General features: G+C 59.1%; 3 protein-coding genes across 4 annotated transcripts; 1 reads left to right on the top strand and 2 right to left on the bottom strand.

The window, feature by feature from the left end:
* Positions 1–1,405: 1,405 nt before the first annotated feature.
* On the bottom strand, positions 1,406–2,783 carry LOC139600897 (golgin subfamily A member 6-like protein 2). Its single transcript, XM_071449470.1, has one exon. It carries the CDS (start codon positions 2,781–2,783, stop codon positions 1,647–1,649), a length of 1,137 nt encoding a protein of 378 aa, XP_071305571.1. The 3' UTR covers positions 1,406–1,646.
* Positions 2,784–5,742: 2,959 nt separating this feature from the next.
* On the bottom strand, positions 5,743–15,560 carry SMIM35 (small integral membrane protein 35). 2 transcript variants are annotated; one of them, XM_071449519.1, is made up of 7 exons: positions 15,239–15,560; positions 10,787–10,842; positions 10,150–10,347; positions 8,614–8,730; positions 8,234–8,267; positions 7,954–8,083; positions 5,743–7,763 (listed from the first exon to the last, which is right to left on the bottom strand). In XM_071449519.1, the coding sequence occupies exons 3-6, from the start codon at positions 10,163–10,165 to the stop codon at positions 7,978–7,980; spliced, it is 273 nt and encodes a 90-aa protein (XP_071305620.1). In that variant the 5' UTR covers positions 10,166–10,347; positions 10,787–10,842; positions 15,239–15,560; the 3' UTR covers positions 5,743–7,763; positions 7,954–7,977. The 2 variants fall into 2 exon arrangements, with proteins under 2 accessions (XP_071305620.1, XP_071305621.1); XM_071449520.1 differs by having other exon boundaries at positions 5,743–6,345.
* TMPRSS4 (transmembrane serine protease 4) lies at positions 12,707–20,022 on the top strand. Its single transcript, XM_071449469.1, is given in 16 exon segments — positions 12,707–12,828; positions 12,830–12,939; positions 12,942–12,961; positions 16,164–16,194; positions 16,378–16,491; positions 16,622–16,774; positions 16,863–16,992; positions 17,621–17,722; positions 17,804–17,844; positions 18,252–18,411; positions 18,793–18,959; positions 19,134–19,229; positions 19,327–19,466; positions 19,596–19,776; positions 19,872–19,937; positions 19,940–20,022. Coding segments are annotated over 16 exon segments (1,716 nt in total).
* The last annotated feature ends 39 nt before the right edge of the window (positions 20,023–20,061 follow it).

The following is a 20,061-nucleotide window of genomic DNA, read 5'->3' as shown; positions in this document are numbered from 1 at the left end:
AATAATTGAAATTAATTAAAATTAGTTAAAATTAATTAGAATTATTAAATTAATTAATAATAAAATTAACTACTTAATTAAAACACAGGTGTGCCCAGCTGTAGGGGCAGGGACAGCCTGGATTTTTTATTTTAAATTTAAAAAATAAAATTATTTAAAAATAAATAAAGAACAAAATTAAAACAGTAAAGTGTTGTAAAGTGCTGTGAAGTGCCGTAAAAATTCCATAAAAGGAAGTGCCATAGAGTGCAATTGCCGTAAAGTGCCGTAAAGCGCGACTGTCGTAAAGTGCCGTAAAGCGCGACTGTCGCAAAAGGTGCCGTAAAGCAGAACTGTCGTAAAAGGTGCCGTAAAACGCGACTGTCGCAAAAGGTGCCGTAAAGCAGAACTGTCGCAAAAGGTGCCGTAAAGCAGAACTGTCGCAAAAGGTGCCGTAAAGCGCGACTGTCGTAAAAGGTGCCGTAAAGCGCGACTGTCGTAAAAGGTGCCGTAAAGCGCGACTGTCGCAAAAGGTGCCGTAAAGCAGAACTGTCGTAAAAGGTGCCGTAAAGCGCGACTGTCGTAAAAGGTGCCGTAAAGCGCGACTGTCGCAAAAGGTGCCGTAAAGCAGAACTGTCGTAAAAGCTGCCGTAAAACGCGACTGTCGCAAAAGGTGCCGTAAAGCAGAACTGTCGCAAAAGGTGCCGTAAAGCAGAACTGTCGCAAAAGGTGCCGTAAAGCAGAACTGTCGTAAAAGGTGCCGTAAAGCAGAACTGTCGCAAAAGGTGCCGTAAAGCGCGACTGTCGCAAAAGGTGCCGTAAAGCGCGACTGTCGCAAAAGGTGCCGTAAAGCGCGACTGTCGCAAAAGGTGCCGTAAAGCAGAACTGTCGTAAAAGGTGCCGTAAAGCAGAACTGTCGTAAAAGTGCTGTAAATGACTGTCGTAAAAGGGAGTGCCGTTCAGGACTCAGGTGTTTAAAGCACTTTAATGGGATTTCCCGCCGGGCCGTGGCTGCCCCGGAGCTGCTCTCAGCTTGCCAGGCGCTACTTGAGGCGTTTGCTGCACGGGGGATGCCCGCAGCAGCCGCCCCGCCCAGCTCTGCTCGTGCCGCGAGTCTCCAATGGGACACGCCCCCCACAGCTCCGGTCTCCGCCGCCGTGCTCGCCGCTGCCGCCCCGCCCCCCGCCCTCGCGGTCCCGCCCCCCGCCCCTCCCACCGGCCCCGCCTTTGCCATCCCGTTGGTTCCCGCTGTCCCCGCCCCCCCGGTTTCGCCATCCTCGCGGCCCCGCCCCTCAATTCCGCCTCTCTGAGCCCGCCCACCGGCACCACCGCGCCCCCCCCCCCCACCCCCCCCCCGATCCCGCCGCTTTCCCTCCCGCTACCCGCGAGTGCGGCCGCTCCTGCCGCCCCCCCCCCGCCTCCTTTGCCGACCCAGCGGGGCCGGTGCTGGCCCAAGTCCCGCCGCTGCTGCTGCGTCTTTGCCGTTCCCCGCGGCTCCGGGATCTGCGGTGCCGAGCTCGCCTGGCGCGGCCGCGCTGCGTCCCCAGCGCCCCCTGTGCGCGCTGCCGCGGGCAGCCCTGTTCCCCCCCCGCCCCGCGCCGCCGTTCAAGCGCACGCAGCGCACCCCGAGCTGCCCACGGGCCCCGCGGCAGCGCACACGCCCGTGTTTAATCCCGTCCCTGCCGGCGTTCCGGCGCAATCCCCCGGTCCCGGCACGGCGCCGCCGGCGCTGGGACCGGGGCGCCCCGGCCCGCCCCGTGCCGGCGCCGCTCCTGCCCGCCGGGCCGGCAGCCAGCCCGGCTCCCAGCGGCCGCACGCCGCGCTCCAGCCGCCCGCCCAGCGCACCGCTCGGCACGGGGCCCCCGCGGCAGCCTCCCGCCGCCTCCCGCCACGCCGGGATCATCTCCCGCTGGCGAGGCCGCCCCGCCGCCGCCCGTGGCCGCCTTCCCGCTCCTGCTGCCGCCGCTCGGCACCGCGGCGCCGGCCCGAGCCGTGCCGTGCCCCGCCGCAGCCTCCTGCTTCCGAGCTGCCGGATGGCGCGGCTCCGCCGGCCCCTGCAGCCACCGACGTCTCGTGGTTCCCACCCGCGGCTGCAGCCGCAGCCCCGTGCCCCGTTCCCGCAGCCCCGTGTCCCGTTCCCGCAGCCCCGTGTCCCGTTCCGGCAGCCCCGTGCCCCGTTCCGGCAGCCCCGTGCCCCGTTCCGGCAGCCCCGTGTCCGGTTCCCGCAGCCCCGTGTCCGGTTCCGGCAGCCCCGTGTCCCGTTCCCGCAGCCCCGTGTCCCGTTCCCGCAGCCCCGTGTCCGGTTCCGGCAGCCCCGTGCCCCGTTCCGGCAGCCCCGTGCCCCGTTCCGGCAGCCCCGTGTCCCGTTCCCGCGGCCCCGTGTCCCGTGGCCCCGTGCCCCGTTCCCGCCGCCCCGTGTCCCGTTCCGGCAGCCCCGTGTCCCGTTCCGGCAGCCCCGTGTCCCGTTCCCGCCGCTCCGTGTCCCGTTCCCGCCGCCCCGTGCCCCGTTCCGGCAGCCCCGTGTCCCGTTCCGGCAGCCCCGTGCCCCGTTCCGGCAGCCCCGTGCCCCGTTCCGGCAGCCCCGTGTCCCGTTCCCGCCGCCCCGTGTCCCGTTCCCGCCGCCCCGTGTCCCGTTCCCGCAGCCCCGTGTCCCGTTCCCGCAGCCCCGTGCCCCGTTCCCGCAGCCCCGTGTCCCGTTTCCGCAGCCCCGTGTCCCGTTCCCGCAGCCCCGTGCCCCGTTCCCGCAGCTCCGCCGCCTCCCGCGCCCCCCCCATGGCCGCCCCCGCCGCCCACGCGTGCGCCATTGCTCCAAGCCCCGCCCCAGCATTGAAATCGCAGCCCACGCACCCATCTCATCCCTCAGTGTCTGCTGCCTTTTTTAAACAAGAAAGACAAACAAACCAACCTGAAAAATGCATAAATGGGGGGGGAGGGAATGTCTCTTTTTTCCTTTTCTTTTTTTATTTTTTCTCTTCTTCTCTTTTTTTTTTTTTTTAATTTTGATTTCTATTTTTTGCTTTCTTTGAGATTTCTAGCAAGATTCTATTCGTTGTGCACTTGCTTTTAAAATGTAAAGCATGTTAAAAACAGGGTTAAACCCGTCACCAAATCAGGGCTCAGCTGGCCCTGTGTATATTCAAACAAGCAAACATTGCAATGCTGGTTGCAATGTGGTTGGGAAGCTCAAAATCAAGTAGTCCTAGACACAAAAAAAACCCACAAAAAAGACAAAAAAAAAGAAAAGAGACCCTGTTGTTTCCTTTGTTAGTATAGCAGAGATAACCACTGTGCTGCTGGGCACAGCTGGTGCTTAAAGAACAAAGTCCACAATTTATTTTTATACTTTTCAGTCGAGTTTGAAATATGTAAAGCCTCATAAATAAGTTATAATTTCTGTTCACCTTGTATCTGGTCAGTATGCAAAGTGTCTCGAGCTCTTTGTGACTGAATCCTGCTCGCCACGTCAGACCTTTATTTGGGGTTTATTATTATTATCTATTTTTTAGGAAGAATGCCAAAATTGCAGCTTTGGGGGATGTATTTCAATTTGCAGTATTCAGACTCTACATTTCTTTTCCAATTTTATGTTCAATTTTTTTTTTTTTTGGCCAACTTTGGTTCTTTCCAGTGTTTACAATTGACAGATATTTTTTTAACTTCTGTTGTGTTGAAATGGATGTGTAAAATAGCTGCCTTTTTTTTTTTCTTTTTCTTTTTGGTTTTTCAGTCAATCCAGTCCTGTAGACACTAGGGTAGCAGCATGCTTGCTTTGCAAAGGGAGACATTTTCAAACATGGATGTTTACAGTAGTCGTTTCCCCTTTTCTCTCTTCTTAATCATTGTTATTATTATATTATTGTTATTATTATTATTATTATTATTTCTTAGTGGAGTAAGAAGAAAAGCGATGCTGGGGTTTGGTTTGGGGTTTTTTTGGGGGGTGGGGGTGTTCAAACCTCTTGGCACCAGTCAAGGGCTTTACCCAGCAATCCCCAAATCTGCTTGGGGTCAGGGAGTTGCTGGAGAAAATCCTTCTGGCCTTAAATTTAGTTTGAAGTCCCTCGCTGGACCTGGGCCTGACTGCATAAGAGAAATCTCATCTCTGCTTTTTTAGGACATTCTCCCCTTTCCTTCACAGAACCCTCCCGCAGCTCTGAGGGGCTCAGGGGAGGTTGGACAATTTGGGCTGGTCTGGGCTCAGGTGTGTGACCAAATCAATCCCTCCTGATCAGGGCAGAAAATCCCAATTTCAGTCAATTCCAGTTTCAGCAAATTCCAGTTTCGGAAAATACCAATTTCAGAAAATACCAGTATTGGTAAATACCAATTTCAGAAGATCTCCATTTCAGAAAATCCCAATTTCAGTAAACACCAATTTCAGAAAATACCAATTTCAGTAAATAACAATTTCAGAAAATCCCAATTTCAAAAAACACCAATTTCATAAAATTCCAATTTCAGTAAACACCAATTTCAGAAAATCCCAATTTCAGAAAATCCCAATTTCAAAAATCCCAATTTCAAAAAACACCAATTTCATAAAATTCCAATTTCAGTAAACACCAATTTCAGAAAATCCCAATTTCAGAAAATCCCAATTTCAAAAAACACCAATTTCATAAAATTCCAATTTCAGTAAATCCCAATTTCAGAAAATCCCAATTTCAAAAAACACCAATTTCATAAAATTCCAATTTCAGTCAATTCCAGTTTCAGCAAATTCCAGTTTCGGAAAATACCAATTTCAGAAAATACCAGTATTGGTAAATACCAATTTCAGATCTCCATTTCAGAAAATCCCAATTTCAGTAAACACCAATTTCAGAAAATACCAATTTCAGTAAATAACAATTTCAGAAAATCCCAATTTCAAAAAAACACCAATTTCATAAAATTCCAATTTCAGTAAACACCAATTTCAGAAAATACCAATTTCAGAAAATCCCAATTTCAAAAAACACCAATTTCATAAAATTCCAATTTCAGTAAACACCAATTTCAGAAAATCCCAATTTCAGTAAATCCCAATTTCAGTCAACACCAATTTCAGAAAATTCCAATTTCAGAAAATCCCAATTTCAAAAAACACCAATTTCATAAAATTCCAATTTCAGTCAACACCAATTTCAGTAAATCCCAATTTCAATCAACACCAATTTCAGAAAATTCCAATTTCAGAAAATCCCAATTTCAAAAAACACCAATTTCATAAAATTCCAATTTCAGTAAACACCAATTTCAGTAAATCCCAATTTCAGTCAACACCAATTTCAGAAAATACCAATTTCAGTAAATAACAATTTCAGAAAATCCCAATTTCGGTAAACACCAATTTCAGGAATTCCCAATTTCAAAAAACACCAATTTCATAAAATTCCAATTTCAGAAAATCCCAATTTCGGTAAACACCAATTTCAGAAAATACCAATTTCAGGAATTCCCAATTTCAAAAAACACCAATTTCAGTCAATTCCACTTTCAGTAAACACCAATTTCAGAAAATTCCAATTTCAGAAAATCCCCATTTCAGTCAATTCCAATTTCTGTAAATACCATGGCCTCTGACCCTAAAGCTAAAACCCAAAAGATCTTTTCCCCACAGGTGCTGGGCAGAGCCCAGGCCCTTCTGCAGGTCCAGCGCCTGCAGGACCCACCCTGGAATCAGGAGCAGGGGCTGGAATTCTGTGCCAGGGCCATCCCTGGGCAAGGGCTGAGGCAGCACCTGAAAAATTAAATTATGGATGGGGGAGCTGATCAATGGGATTTATTATCAGGAATTGTGGAGCAACACTGAGATTTGGGGTGGGAGTGCTGATTAATGGGATTTATTATCAGGAATCGTGGAGCAACACTGAGATTTGGGGGTGAAAAGGAGCTTTGAGCAGAAGGAAGGCAGAGGAGTGTAGGGAGAGACCAGCCCATTGTATAGAGATGTTCCTCCTGTTGGGGTTTTGGGTATTATTTCCTTTTCTTTATTTTTTAATTTTTATTTTACTTTATTTTCCCTTTTATTTTCTTCTTTTTTTTTTTTAATTCTACTTTAGATCTGCAAGCTTGTTCACTGTGGGTGCGTGACTATTTTAGTGTGAACCGTGTTTTTTGTCATAGTATTGAAATAATAAAAGCTTCAACACAGTTTGGATGTGGAAGGTGTAGCGCTAGTTCAGATTTGAGAAACAAAAATGAGAAATAAATATTCAGGAATTAATTTAAAACAAAAAGAGAACAAGAGAACAACTCTTAGAAAGAGCAGAAGCCTTTAACTGAGAGGAGCGAGCTGAGGAGGGGTGTGGAGGCTGTGTCTGTGTGTTCCTTGGGAATATTCCCTGTGGGGATCAGTGCTCTGTCCATTCCAGCTGTCTGTTCCTACAAGGAAAAGGGGTATCCTGGCTGTTCCTACAAGGAAAAGGGATGTGCTGCCTGTTCCTACAGCCAAGGGGTGGAAGGGATGGGGCTCTCTGGCTGCCTGCGGAGCTCAGCACCTCTCTGGCACCCCAGGATTCCATCTCCAGCTGACGTCGGGCCCCACGGACGGATCCTGCGTCATGCAGGGCTCTGCTGGGTCCTGCTCACATGGAGGGCTCCCAGCCCCCAGGAGCTGGCATTTCCCCTTCCTCTGAGCAGTCAGAGGTCTCTTTTCAGCCAGGACAAAGCCGCAGAGCACATGGTTTAGTTTCGATGGCCGAGAGCACAGCCAGTCCCTCTGACTCCCTGGAAATCCCACTCTGTCCTCACTGGTGTCCCTACACACAACCACATGGCTCTCAGGAGTTTTTCTTTGTTCTTCTTCTGAGAGAAATTCTGAGAGAATTTCTTTCTTGCAAAGAAATGGTCCCAAGGCCCCCCATGCCTCAGCAGCCCCCCTGGCCAAGCAGGGCCCCTCTCTGTGGCCACCGAATCTCCCCGGGGCTGTTCCTGTGCTCCAGGCACTTCCAGCCCCTTGTTCTGCTGAGACCAAAGGCAACTGGCACCAAAAATCCACAAGGAACTTCCACAGGGCCTTGCTGAGGCGTTTCCTTGCACTGGGAATGTGGAGAACCAACTTCCATGTGGGTGCAGGAACTGGATGGAGGAGGAGGAGGAGGGGGTCTGAGACAGATTTCCCATTTCCTCACGGTGTTTTCTGCAGTTGCACCAATGCAGTCACCCAGTTCTGGGGCTCCTCCTCAGCTGGTTCCATAAGGAACAGCCTGGTGCCAGGTCCCTGGGTGTGCAGGAGGCTGGCAGGTCTCTGAGCCATGGGCAATGTGCTGTTTTCTCCAGGATGTTGAGGAATCCTGGATAAAGCTGCATCCTCTTCCTCCATCCCAAGCATCAGCGCTGGCCCAGGCATGTCCTGTGCACCCGTGGCTGCAGAGGCCCAGTGAAAGAGAGACAGGTGGAGGAGATGCCCAGGAAATTTGTGGAGTTTCCCTCTCTGGAGATGTTCCACACCCACCTGGGTGTGTTCCTGTGTCACCTGCTCCAGGTGACCTTGGGCACAAGGGGGTTTGGACCAGGTGGTCTCCAGAGGTCCCTTCCAGCCCCAAGGATTCTGTGACCCTGGGAAGATTTTTAGCAACAGAAACTGCACCATGGCCATTTCAGTTGAAATCCAACAAAGTCAGGGGCTGTTTCTTACAGAAGTGAAAATGGGGGAATTTCCCCCAGGCAGTTTTTGTTGCTTTTTCTGTTGGTGCTGGGCTGTGAGTAAGAGGCAGAGAGGGGAAGCTCTGCAGGAGCACCCGGGCTTCGGCCCCATCCTCTGTGCCTGGGACAGCGGGAAAGGAAACACAAACCAAAGCCTGTGTGGGGAGAAACCAAACGCAGAGCTCAGGGAAAGCCTCTGAAGCCCAGAGCCACAGGCAGGACTTGAGCTGGAAAAACCTTGGACTGTGCTGAGGAAAGCTGTGATGCCCAGGGGCTGCAAGGCAGTATGGAGGCTTTGGGGCACAGCACAGGGGGCAGGGGGGGATGAGGGGATGTCCTTCCTACCTGCTCAGCAGCCCAGCTCTCCCCTCACGGCCTCTGGCTGTGGAAGGGCTCGTAGCCACTGCCCGAGGTGCCCAGCGAGCCACTGATGCTGAAGGGTGGCACCAGCTCCAGTGCCACTGAGCCCAGCCCGCTGCAGGGAGAGCAGAGGGGTCACCAAGCAGCAGACCCATCCTCCTGCAGCCCTGCCAGCAGCAGAACTGACTGGGGAGGGGCTGTGACACCCTGGCACTGCACAAGGGGAGCTGCCAGCCTGCCCTGGTCCCCCCATGGTGTCACTCACCGCGAGTGGTAGAGGCTGAAGACAAAGTCAGGCCCTGGGGAGGCAGGAGGAAGAGGAGGGAGAGGAGTCAGAGCCGTGTGCTGCTGTGAACCCACCTTTGCTTTGCTGTGAGTGGCAGGGTGGGGACAGGCAGGACAAGCACCAGGACATCGCTGTGCATCCTCCCCCTCACCTCACAGTGCCCCCAACTTGACCCTGAGCCCCCCTGCACCAGGGGTTCCATTTCCCGTGTTCCCCACACCCCAGGCCCTGCAGCCCCATGCTCTGAGCCACCCTCCCATGCCCTGTCCCCATGTCCCCTGCCCTGTCCCCCCCATCTCCTGCCCTGTCCCCTGCCCTGTCCCCATGTCCCCTGTCCCCCTGTCCCCTGTCCCACTCACGGCGCTGGCAGTGGCCCCGCTGGTACCAGCGGATGAAGGTGTAGCCAAAGCTGGCCAGGATCAGCAGGGCCAGCCCGATGCCCAAGACAACCCCGATCACCCTGACGGGCTCTTGTCCTGGAAAGCAGAGGGAGGGGGGGTTCTGCACACAGACCCCTGGGAGGCTGCAGGTCCCCATTGTCCCCTGCAGGGCACAGGACAGGCGGGAGCGGGGGTACAACCCTCCAGCATGAGCTGTCCCCACGGCAGCGCTGCCAGCACCGTGGCACAGCGATTTCTGCTGTCCCCAAGGCCCCATGACGGAGACCACCGCTGTCCCCAGGTGAGCTGGCAGGGGAGGTGGCCACCCTGGCCAAGCTGTATCCCCACCGCTGGCCCCGCTCACGGGGTGCTGCTCCTTTCCTGGTGGCACCGGAGCCATTCCTGGGCTGGCAGGTCCCTCTAGAGGATGCTTCTGTCAGGACGAGCAGCGGCTGCCGCCAGCGCCAGGCGGGGACGGGACTTGGCCGGGGCTCTGCGGGAGCCGTGCGGGCTCCGCACCGCCCCATCCCTGCCCTCCAACAGCGGCTCCGGCAAAATCCAGCACCGATCAACGCTCCCGGGGCTGGCAGGACACTGAGGTGCCGGGCACAGCCACTGAGCATCAATTCCTGCGCGGACAGCTCTGCTGGGCTGTGCCAGGAGGGCACAGGGAGTTTGGGCACTGCCCCGCAGCATGGCCAGGAGAGCACAGGGGGTTTGGGCACGGCCAGGAGGGCACAGGGGGTTTGGGCACTGCCCTGCAGCGTGGCCAGCGGAAGGCACAGGGACGGGAATCGATGCGGCACCGAGGAGACAGCGGGAAGGGATGACCTAAGAGCGGCTAAATTTAGGCAGATGCCAGCAGAGTGAGAACATTTCCCCTGTGGTCGCGGTGTTTACACAGCGAGCACGGCCCCGGCGCGTCCTGCAGCCTGCAGCACCCGCTCCACCTGGCGGGATGGACAAACAGCCACAGAGCGCCGGTCACAGCTCACGGGGAGGAGCGGGACCTACCCTGGCCTTCCTTCCCCTTCCAGCCGGCCCTCCTGGCAGGGCTCAGCATCCGTGCGTGGCCAAGGCTTCTGCTGGGGCCGGGGCGAGCGGCAGCCCCGGGACCCCCGGACAGGACGAGGTCAGGGAGCCCCGGGACCCCGGACAGGGCGAGGTCAGGGAGCTACGGCAGCCGTGAGTCACGGCCGGAGCCGCGGGGCCAGAGGAACGTGCTGCAACAGCCTCCCTGAATCAGCTGGCTGCCGAAACTGCCCCGTCCCCACGCCCACGGCCCGTGGGAGGGTGACAGCGGCGTGCCCGGGCCCTGCCCTATGCCCGGTGTGGGAGGCGTCCCTGCCCTGGCACCCTCGGCAGCAGAGGTGCCCACATCCCAGGGCATGGCTCTGAGCAGCACCCAGCAGTGAGCCCCAGCCCACAGGGAGCAGGGAGGAAGGTCAGCAAGCACTGCCCGTGCCATGAACAGCCCGGCTCTGTCCCCTGAGGGGGGCAAAGGCACCCGCTCACCTGTGCGGGGGTCCATGTGCTGCTGTGCCACAGGAGCTGCTCTCGTTATCCCGGCCTGGAGCTGCTGCTGAGCCCTGTCTGTGCTGGAGCCTGGCACGTCCTGCCTGTCCCCTGGTGACAGGGCTGCCTCCCTGCAGCGAGGCTGGGCTCCAGTCTGGCCCACTGGTCCAACTGGTTCTCAGGGAGAAAGCAGAGGAGCTGCAGCAGACACACCAAGGGCACATGGCTGTGCCCAGCCTGCCTGTGTGGGTAGCTCTGCCCTCCCGCTGCTGCAAGAGGCTGAACTGGGAGTACTGGGAGCCCGAGGGGCAGGGACAGCCTGGACACAGGTGTGCCCAGCCCGAGGGGCAGGGACAGCCCGGACACAGGTGTGCCCAGCCTGAGGGGCAGGGACAGCCCGGACACAGGTGTGCCCAGCCCGAGGGGCAGGGACAGCCCGGACACAGGTGTGCCCAGCTCTGGCAGGGTGCCCGAGTGGCTGTGTCCTCTGATTGCCACCTCCCAGCAGCCAGGAAGGGGCAGAGACCCATGCAGAAGCCAGGCTGGGGGGCTCAGGCAGCACCCCAGGGGACAGGGAAGGACAGGGGGGACCCTCAGCAGCTGCCCCCAGTCAGACATCCCAGAATGAGGCACTTACAGCTCTACTTGATCATCTCCAAGTCCCAAACCAGAGCTTCTCTTAGGAATCAGCTCCTGTTTGTAGAAAGAGTGAAAACCTCCTGTGGCTGCAGGGAAAAGTGACCCTTAACAGCTGGAAACTGGGTGGGATCGCTCCTTGCCTTGGAGAGGACAGGGATGGGATGGGATGGGATGGGATGGGATGGGATGGGATGGGATGGGATGGGATGGGATGGGATGGGATGGGATGGGATGGGATGGGATGGGATGGGATGGGATGGGATGGGATGGGGGTGTGTCTGTGCAGCTCAGGGATGGTCACTCAGCTCTGGGGCCTTGGACAGGACAGGGATACAGGGATGGGGTGTGTCTGTGCAGCTCAGCCCTGGGACATTGGACAGGACAGGGATGGAATGGGGGTGTGTCCATGGGGCTCAGGGACGGTCACTCAGCCCTGGGGCCTTGGACAGGACAGGGATACAGGGCTGGGGGTGTGTCTGTGCAGCTCAGGGATGGTCACTCAGCCCTGGCCAGCCCAGCCTACCCTCTGCCCAGCCCCAGCAGAGCCAGATGCCCGGAAGGCTGTGCCATGCCCTGCTCCGGGAGCAGGGAAGGGTGACAGTGGCACTCCAGGAAGCAAAGCCCCAGAGGCTTTTGGGCTGTGACACAACACCTGCAAAGCTCAGCTGCGGCCTCAGGGCCTGCGGGTCCCCAGGGGAGGACTGGCTGTTCCTGCCCTGGCTCCCGGGCTGCTCTCCCTTCCACGGCAGCACTGCTGGCACTGGGATGCTCTGGGGAGGCTGCCAGGACCTGCCAGGTGCACCAGGGACCCAAGGCCTGCCCAGCTCCCACTGCTGCAGCCCGTGAAACATTTCTCAAGCTGAAATCTGCCACAGCAGCACAGGACCCTACATCCCTGGCTGCACATCCCACATCCTCTGGGCATTCCATGGCCCACGAGGGCAGAGGTGCCCACACCCCCCAAGGGGGCTGGATGCTCAGTGTGAGTGTGGGGAGGGTGCCCACACTGCAGAGCCACAGCTGCATCCCTGGCCAGGCTGGGGCAGCAGGCAGGATCCCTGCTGGCAGGGCTGGGCTGGCACAGCTCCCTGAGGAGCTGCAGGCCGTGGGTGCTCTGCCACTGGCAGCAGCAGGGCCATTGGGAAAGCTTCATTTCCACGGGAGAAGGGGGTAATTAGCTGCATTTCCATGGGACAATGGGGCAATCAGCTGCTCGGCACATCCTGCACACCCAGCACCTCCAGCATGAGTGGCAGAGGGCAGCCAGCAGCCTCCCCGACCCCAGCCTGCTCCCTGGGCACCGTCGCCCCCTCAGCGCTGCCTCCTGCACTCCTCAAGCTCCCTCCCACCCTGCCAGGCCAAGGCAAACCGCTCCATCCCTGAGGGATTGGTTATTCCTGGATAATCCCAGATCCACCACCCTCACCCATCCTGAGATCACCCCACAGCTCTCCTGCTACCATCCCTAGACAATCGATGAATCACTAACCGACTCTCAACCCTCCAACTATGATTTATTTATCTAGTTACAAAACAACTAATAATGCCCCTAGACAAAGAAGGACAGCCCATGGTGCCCCCCTTGCAGCCTGGGGTCACCTCCCGTGGGCACCCCCTGCCTTCCCTTTAACTGCCCCCAGCCCTGCCCGCCGTGACCCGGCCCCGGCGGGGACACAGAGCCCGAGTGACCCAGAGCACAAACTCTCCTCCTTTCCTCCTCCACCTACTCGAACCTCGCTTTGACAACAGCCCCGCGCAACGCGGAAGAGCCGCACAAAGAGCGGGATGGCCCTGGATCCTCTTATCATCAGGAGGAGCAGGAAAAATCAGTCCGTTCCCTTCTGATAAGCCATTTGGTGACAGCAGCCCGGCAGGTGAGTCACCTGCGGTGCAGATGCTCGGGAGATTAGCGCAGGTGATGGTGCTGCTGATAGACCGGTGTTGTATTACAATACAAACCAGAATTCCTGTTTCACAACTCCCCTTGTGGGTTTTAAGGAGGGCCGGGGCGGTCCTGCCCCAGTGCGAGCGCGGCGTGGGCACGGAGCGCAGGGCACGGGCTGGGGAGCACCGCGGGCCGGCTCCAGGGCAGCCGCAGCCTCCCCGGGCCCGCACCGGGCACAGCTGCCGGGTTTCTGCGGGAAAAGGACCCCGCCGGAGCTGGACGGACATGGTGAGTCTGGCAGCGCTGCCCCCAGCCCCGGGATGGGCACCAGCCCCGGGATGGGCACCAGCCCCGGGATGGGCACCAGACCCCCGAATTCCCCGTGCCCGCCCGTGCTCCCAGCCCGGAGCGGTGCTGAGGGGATGGGGCAGCCCAGGCCCGAGGAGCTGCTGCTCCCCAGCAGCCAAGGAAGGGCTTCCTATGCTCCTCACATCCCTCTGCGGCTGGGCACGGTGCTTGGGTGCCAAGGAAGGGTTTCCTATGCTCCTCACCTGGGCATGGAATTTGGGTGCCAAGGAAGGGTTTCCCCTGCTCCTTGCCTGGGCACAGTGCTTGGGTGCCCCCCGGCTCTTGCTCCCACATTTCTGGGGCTGCCTTTCCCTCTCCCAGCCTGGGGAACAGATAAGCAAGGCAGTTCCCCCCATGCCAAGGGGAACAGGACCTCCTGAAGGGTCTGATCCCACTCCTGGGCACCGTCTGGAGGAGAGCCAGGCCCTCCCAGCTCCCAGCATGGGGGGCACACCTGCAGCACCCTGGGCAGGAAGAGCTGTGGCCACCAAAGCCTCAAACCCCGGGCAGTCCCTCCCTGGGAGGGAGACACTTCCCCAAGAGGGCACACGGGTATGGCCAGGCTGGCTGGGCACTGCAAAGCCTCCAGCAGCAACAGCAGCAGCAGCAGCAGCAGCACAGCAGCCCTGCAGGGTGGGGAGCTGGCTCTGCAGTGCCTGCACACACCCACGGGGTAAATCCCCCGGCCAAGGAGTCACCCTCGCAATCGGATCACCCTGAGAAGCTCGGCTGGGCGAGGGAATGTCCCAGCTGCTCCCGAGGGAGGGACAGAGCCCAGCTCAGCACACCCTGCAGCCCCAGCACGGATCCCTGCTCAAAGGGGGGAAGAGGCTCTGCAGGACTGCACGGCCCCTGGGCTGGCACGGGCACAGCTGGAGCTGGGATGGCCACGGTGCCATGGAGAGCTCCAGAAGGACGCAGCAAGGGGGCTCAATCAGTCACGGTAGCATGGAGCTCTGCAGGAAATCATGTGCCTCCACTCCTGCCCTGCCTTTGGATTTAACCAGTGCAGCTCCTGCTCGTGGTGGGGCCTGAGAGGAGTCACGGAGGGGCAGCCCCAAGCTCTGAATCACTTTGAAACTGAACAGATTCATGGACTGAAGAAAATGCAAAAAAAAACCCCAAAACCCCAATAATCACCCATCTCATCTGCATCCACTTCAGATCTGGTGTCTTGGAAAGGAGCCCAGCAGTGGATGAAGTTATGGGGACAGCTCTGGGCAGTGGATGAGGTGATGGGGACAGCTCTGGGCAGTGTGGGGACAGAGGGGCAGCCGTGCTGCTGCACTGGGCCCTGCAGGATCCATCCCAACCCGGGCCCGTTCCCACAGGGAACCGTTAGGATCCCATTATCCAGGAGGTGCCCGGCCCAGGCCCAGGTGACACAGGAGGTCAGCATGAGGCAGGACCAGCCCCACGTGCCCTGGGCTGGCAGATGTTGGGGCAGCATTACAAAACTCCCCAGCCTCCGGGAGCTCTTCCCTTCTCTGCAGAGAAGTGGCTCAGGAAGGGCAGCGAGGCTGGAGATGCAGGGCTCAGGCTCCCCTGCCCACCCTGCCCTCCCGCTCCCAGCAGCTCCCTGGCACCAGGAAACAGATTCTGCACCCCAGAGCCCGTGCAGGGGTGGGGAATTGGCACAAGCTGCCCACACTGGGCACGGGTGCCAGCTGAGGCTGGCTTTGGGAGGAAGGCTGCTGGCATTTCCTCAAGGAGCCAGACTCCAACGTGCTGGGACATGGCCACACGGCACCAGGCAGGGCCCAGTCCTCCCCTGCACAGGTCACTGCTTGTTCCCAAAGCCAGCAGCCCCAGCCACGCTGAGGGACACAGCAGGGAGGCAACAGCTCCTGGCTCACGGAGCCTTTGTGAGCCAGCCCCGGGATAATGGCTTGGCACTCACTGTAAACCCTGCTGTGAGGGCGTGTGTGCATGGCTGAGCATGCCCTGGCACTGTCACCCGGGCAGGGAGGGCTCCCCTCTCCTCTGACCTTGGCACACAGCCCCAGTGCCCCCGCACTGCTCTGCCAAGCCTCTGAGCCCCGGGATGGCACAGGGGCCTCTGCTGTCCTCTGGCGTGACAAACACCAACACCTCCACTCTGTGCTGCTCTTGGAGCAAAGGCTCCCAAACCGCCCTGGATCGTGCACCCGGATCTGTGGGTTTGTCACAGCAGGTTTAGCCCTCCTTACCTCTGCTCATGCAAAAACCTTGTCTTACCTGTGGTGCCAGAGCCCAGGAGCAGCAGCAAACGAGAGGAGCTTGCTGGGGCTGGCAGGGAGCAGGCTCAGTGCAGCAGGAACACCTTTCCAGAGGGCTGCTCTGTGGCATGGCACAACCACGGCTGGAAATCACGGAACAGACACCGACAGTGCCCACCTGAACCTCCCGAGGGGGCTCTGGGCTCCAGCCCCCCTGCCCACCACGGGCTCACAGCACCTGCCCGCCCATGGCCGGGGTTTCTCGCACGAGGAGCTGTTCCAGGAGGACAATTCTGAGATAACTCTGAGCAGCTCAAGCGGATCGATGCCTGAGTCATGCCCAGCGCAGCCCCGGCTGTGTTTACCCTGTCTCTTAGCAGCGGCACAGCCCTCCCCGCCCTGGGAGCGCAGGTTCCCCTGGCTCGGGCTGGTTCCTCCGGTGTCCCTGCAGCCTGGCAGGAGCAGCCGGGCTGTGCCACCCCCTTCTGACCCTGCTGGAGCCACAGCCCCGCCGTGGTGCCATGCCCTGTGCCACAGCCCCGCAGGCGTGTGTATTTTGACTCAGGGTGTCTCTGCACACCAGAAGGAGCCTCTTTCACAACACCTGTGACTTTTTACGCCTCAGGTGTGCTAATGACAGTAACTCTGTGCCACTGAGAGCCACTTACTGGAACTGCACAGGTGGTGTCTATGGGAACAAGGCAGCAGGTGACCCTGGGTGACCCAGAGCTGGGTGTTGTCACCACGGCACAAGCCACCCCATTCCTGGCAGCTCTAAAGTCACCTCAGGTGAAGGCTGGGGCAGTGTCCCTGCTCATCCCTGCTGCCCTCCCTGGGCTGTGAGCTCACCACGGGGCCAACCACCCTGGCTACAGCTGCCTCTGCTACCTTCCAGCTGCTTTTTGGAGTTTCAGCTCATGATTGTTTTCCTCTCTGGTTTGCAGGACTCGGCCTCGGAGCGGCTCAACGGCAGAGGTAACAGGGCTGGGAGCTGTGGGGGATGAGAGGTGCCAGGCTGAGCCTGGCCATGCAGGGCCACGCTGCTCTGTGTTACAGGTCCCTGCACAAGGTGTCAGCCATGCAGGGCCACGCTGCTCTGTGTTACAGGTCCCTGCACAAGGTGTCAGCCATGCAGGGCCACCCTCCTCTGTGTTGCAGGTCCCTACACAAGACCCAAATCCTCCAGGGCATCGGAGTCCTTCAAGCGGGTCGGGATCCTCGTCCTGGCCGTGGTGCTCACCCTGGCCTGCCTGGTCGCCATCGGGTTCCTGGGTACAGCTCCTGTTCTCTGCCCCTCCTTCCCCGTGGCCACGGCTCAGCCAGCACAGACCCAGCTCCCTGCTGATCCCCCCGAGCCTGCCCAGGAGCTGGAGCTCGGCACTGAGCCCCCCTCTCCCTGCAGTGAAGATTTACCTGGACCACCACTACCTGTTCTGCAAGCAGCCCCTGAAGCTGGTGCCGCTGAAGCAGGTGTGTGATGGGCAGCTGGACTGTCTGCAGGGCGAGGACGAGGCCAACTGTCCCCAGTGGTTCTCTGAGGGGCCACCAGCCGGGGGTGAGTGCAGGACACCCCTCACCACAGCTCGGGGGGCCGGGCTGCTGCGGCCACCCCGCGCCACAGCTGACTTTGTGTCTGCCTCCAGCCCGCGTGTCCAAAGACAGATCCATCCTGCAGGTGCTCCAGAGCCACACGGGCACCTGGTCCTGTGTGTGCCACGACCACTTCACCCCGGCGCTGGCCAGAGCTGCCTGTGAGCAGATGGGCTACAGCAGGTACCTGGCTGCTTGCCCTGCTTGCCCTTCCCTCTTCCTTAAAAGCTCCTCTGGAGTGGGGCTCTGCTGATCTGTGAAGCACTCAGAGCTCTGCACTAACGGTTTCAGTCTGTCCCGAGCACGCAGAGCACTCTGTGGGTGCCCAGGAGCTGGCTGGGAGCCTGGCAGCCTCCTGTGAGAGCAGAGTGCTGTGCCCTGCTCTGTCCCAGCCCACGGGCTCTGTCCCTGCCCTGCTCCTGCTCTGCCTCCGTGCCCCCTACCTGCAGCCCTGCCCTCCCCAGAGCAGCCCAGGCTGCCAGCACAGCCCACCTGGGGAGCGAGGCTCAGGGCCCTGCATGTCCCTTTTAAGATGGGTTCTGGTGTTTGAGCCACTGCAGGAGCCCAGAGTGAGTCAAACTTGGCATTTTCCAGGTCCCAAATGCAACAGCAAGGAGCCCCCTGAGTTCTCCCAGAGCCACCTGCTCGCTCCTCTGCACGGCAGGGAATTCTCTCCCCTCCCTGTTCCTGGGCCCTCCAGGGATGTGACATCCCCACTTTGGCACCCCTGTCCCACAGAAGCCCCTTTTTCCTATGGGATCCAGTGCCTGTCTTCCCCACACCTGAAGCCCTGTCCCCCCATGTCTTCCAGCACCCCAACTTTCCAGGGCGTGGAGGTGAGCGCGGGGCAGCCTTTGCCTCCCCGTGAGGTCGTGCTGAGCAACGGGAGCCTCCAGGTGCTTGAGCCAGGCAGGTGAGTGGGGACGGTGTGGGCCGCTCCTCCTGTGGTGCCTGGCAGAGGAGCCAAACCCAGCTCTCTTCCTTCCTCCTGCAGGAAATGCCTCTCGGGGCTGGTTGTGTCACTCTTTTGTTCCAGTAAGTACCACCATGGTTCCTGGGCCTTGTGGGCACTGGGGCCTCTCTCCTGGCATGGCCCCGTGGGAGTGTGGCTCCATCCCAAGCCCATTCCACGGTGTTTGCATGAGGAAAGATGGATTTAATTACTGCTCACCTCGTTAAGCCAGCACAAACCTCCCAGCAATGAAACACCTAAGGGAGGCTTACCCAGCTGCCCGCCTGGCTTTACCTTTACCGGCAAATTACCCGGATTAAACTAATTATCAATTTAATTATCCGGCGGGCTGGAGCAGGCAGGGGGTGGCTGGACCCCTTGCAGCAAGCCTGGGGACGAGGGGTGGCAGCAGCACTGTGGGGATGAGGCACCCTGGACGCGCTGCTGTCCCTGGGCTTGCCGTGTCCCCCGTGTCCCCGTGTCCCCGCAGGCTGCGGGCAGAGCGTGCGGACCCCGCGGGTGCTGGGGGGCAGCCCGGCCGCCATCGAGGCGTGGCCCTGGCAGGTGAGCCTGCAGTACAGGAAGGAGCACATCTGCGGGGGCAGCATCATCGGGCCCGGCTGGGTGCTGACGGCTGCGCACTGCTTCAAGTGAGTGAGCGCCGCCCGCGGCTCTGAGCTCAAACCTCCTGTCAGCCTAGGCCTACTCTGCCTGTTAGCCATGTCGAGCTTAGCGGGACACTCCATCCTATGGTCAGGCTGAGCTTCCAATTCAAAATACGCCCTGATTGGGGCACTACGGGCACCAGCTCAAACAATCTCCTATGAGGTCACCCTAGCAATTATCCTCCTCTCCGTTGTCCTCCTCAGCGGTAACTGCACCCTCAGCACTCTGGCAATCACCCAGGAACCTCTATACCTCATTTTCTCCTGCTGGCCCCTTGCTATAATGTGATACCTCTCTACACTCGCTGAGACCTTGCAGGGGGCTCTGGGGCTGTCCCCGTGGGTGACAGCGCTGTCTGTGCACAGGAACAACCCCATCATCCAGAGCTGGCGTGTGAGGGCCGGCTCTGACCTGCTGTCGGGCGCTGCCACCATCGCCGTGGAGAAGGTGTTCCTGGCGGAGGTGACACCCGCGTCCCCCAAGGACAACGACATCGCCCTGGTGAAGCTGCGCTCCCCCGTGCGCGACTCAGGTGGGCCTGGCAAAGCCCTGCCCGGGGCAGGGGTCACAAGTGTCCCCTGCTGGCACTGAGCATCGGGCTGGGATGGCAATGCCCGGCGTGGCACCGAGTGGGTGCCCAGCTGGTGGCTGTCCCCAGCCAGTCTGGGCCCCTTCCCTGTGAGCCCCCCTCACATCTCCTTTCCAGACAGCACCAAGCCCATCTGCCTGCCCTACTTTGATGAGGAGCTGGTGCCGGGCACCCCCCTGTGGGTGATCGGCTGGGGCTACACAGAGGAGCACGGTGAGTGGCACAGCCCGGGGGCGGCAGGGACAAGGCAGAGCCCCCAGCAGGAGCAGAGGGGGTGGAGGGTCCCTCTGAGAGGCCGTGTGTCCCCCAGGGAAGCTGTCGGAGCGCCTGCAGCAGGCTGAGGTGGAGCTCATCGACAAGCAGAGCTGTAACCTGGCCGCCTACCACGGCGATGTCACCGACAGGATGCTGTGTGCTGGGCTGCCCCAGGGCGGCGTGGACACCTGCCAGGTGTGGGGCTGGGCTGGGCAGGGGCTGGCTGGGTTCACACCCATCTGTGCCACGGCTCCTGAGAGGGAAGAGCTGCTCTGGGCACAGCTGTGGCTCTGCAGGGCCATCCTGAGGGTCTGTCCTTGCCAGGGGGACAGCGGCGGGCCCCTGCTGTACTCGGGAGGGCACTGGCAGGTCGTGGGCATCGTCAGCTGGGGCCAGGGCTGCGGCACCCCCAGCACACCCGGCGTCTACACCAGCGTCCGTGCCTACCTGGACTGGATCTACGCCGTGCGCAGGGTCAGTGCTGTCCTGCAGCTCCCTTTGCTGAGCTGCTCCCCAAAGGACACTTTCTGCTGCTTTTCCTCTTGTTCTGGCCGCCCTTTCAGAGCTTCCAACGCCCTCTGTGCCTCTTTCTCCCCACAGTCGGAGCTCTGAGACCTGCCGGAACAGGTCGCTCCTCGCCCCCAGCCTCCCTTCCCACCCTCTGCCCTTGCTCTGGCAGCAGCAAGGCCACGGATCTCCAGCCATGGAAGGTGAGAGAGGCTCCCAAAGCCTCGTGGCAGCTGTGATTTAGGGTGCCAGAGCCCAGCCAAGGAGGCAAAGGGTGACTCGG

Source organism: Agelaius tricolor, unplaced genomic scaffold, assembly GCF_023055355.1.
Source record: "Agelaius tricolor isolate 1412-34295 unplaced genomic scaffold, bAgeTri1.0.p SCAF_29, whole genome shotgun sequence".
In the NCBI taxonomy this organism is placed as follows: domain Eukaryota; kingdom Metazoa; phylum Chordata; class Aves; order Passeriformes; family Icteridae; genus Agelaius; species Agelaius tricolor.
Note: the sequence above shows the minus strand (reverse complement) of the source record. Positions and strands in the feature narration are given on the sequence as shown.

What these genes read in the sequence shown, in the direction of transcription:
- LOC139600897 (XM_071449470.1), bottom strand. Translation starts at nt 2,783, where the DNA reads ATGGCGCACGCGTGGGCGGCGGGGGCGGCCATGGGGGGGGCGCGGGAG.
- SMIM35 (XM_071449519.1), bottom strand. An exon ending in GCGGGGCCACTGCCAGCGCC is followed by an intron (nt 8,268 to 8,613) that starts GTGAGTGGGACA and finishes CTGCCTCCCCAG; the next exon opens with GGCCTGACTTTGTCTTCAGC. An exon ending in TTCAGCCTCTACCACTCGCG is followed by an intron (nt 8,084 to 8,233) that starts GTGAGTGACACC and finishes CTCTCCCTGCAG; the next exon opens with CGGGCTGGGCTCAGTGGCAC.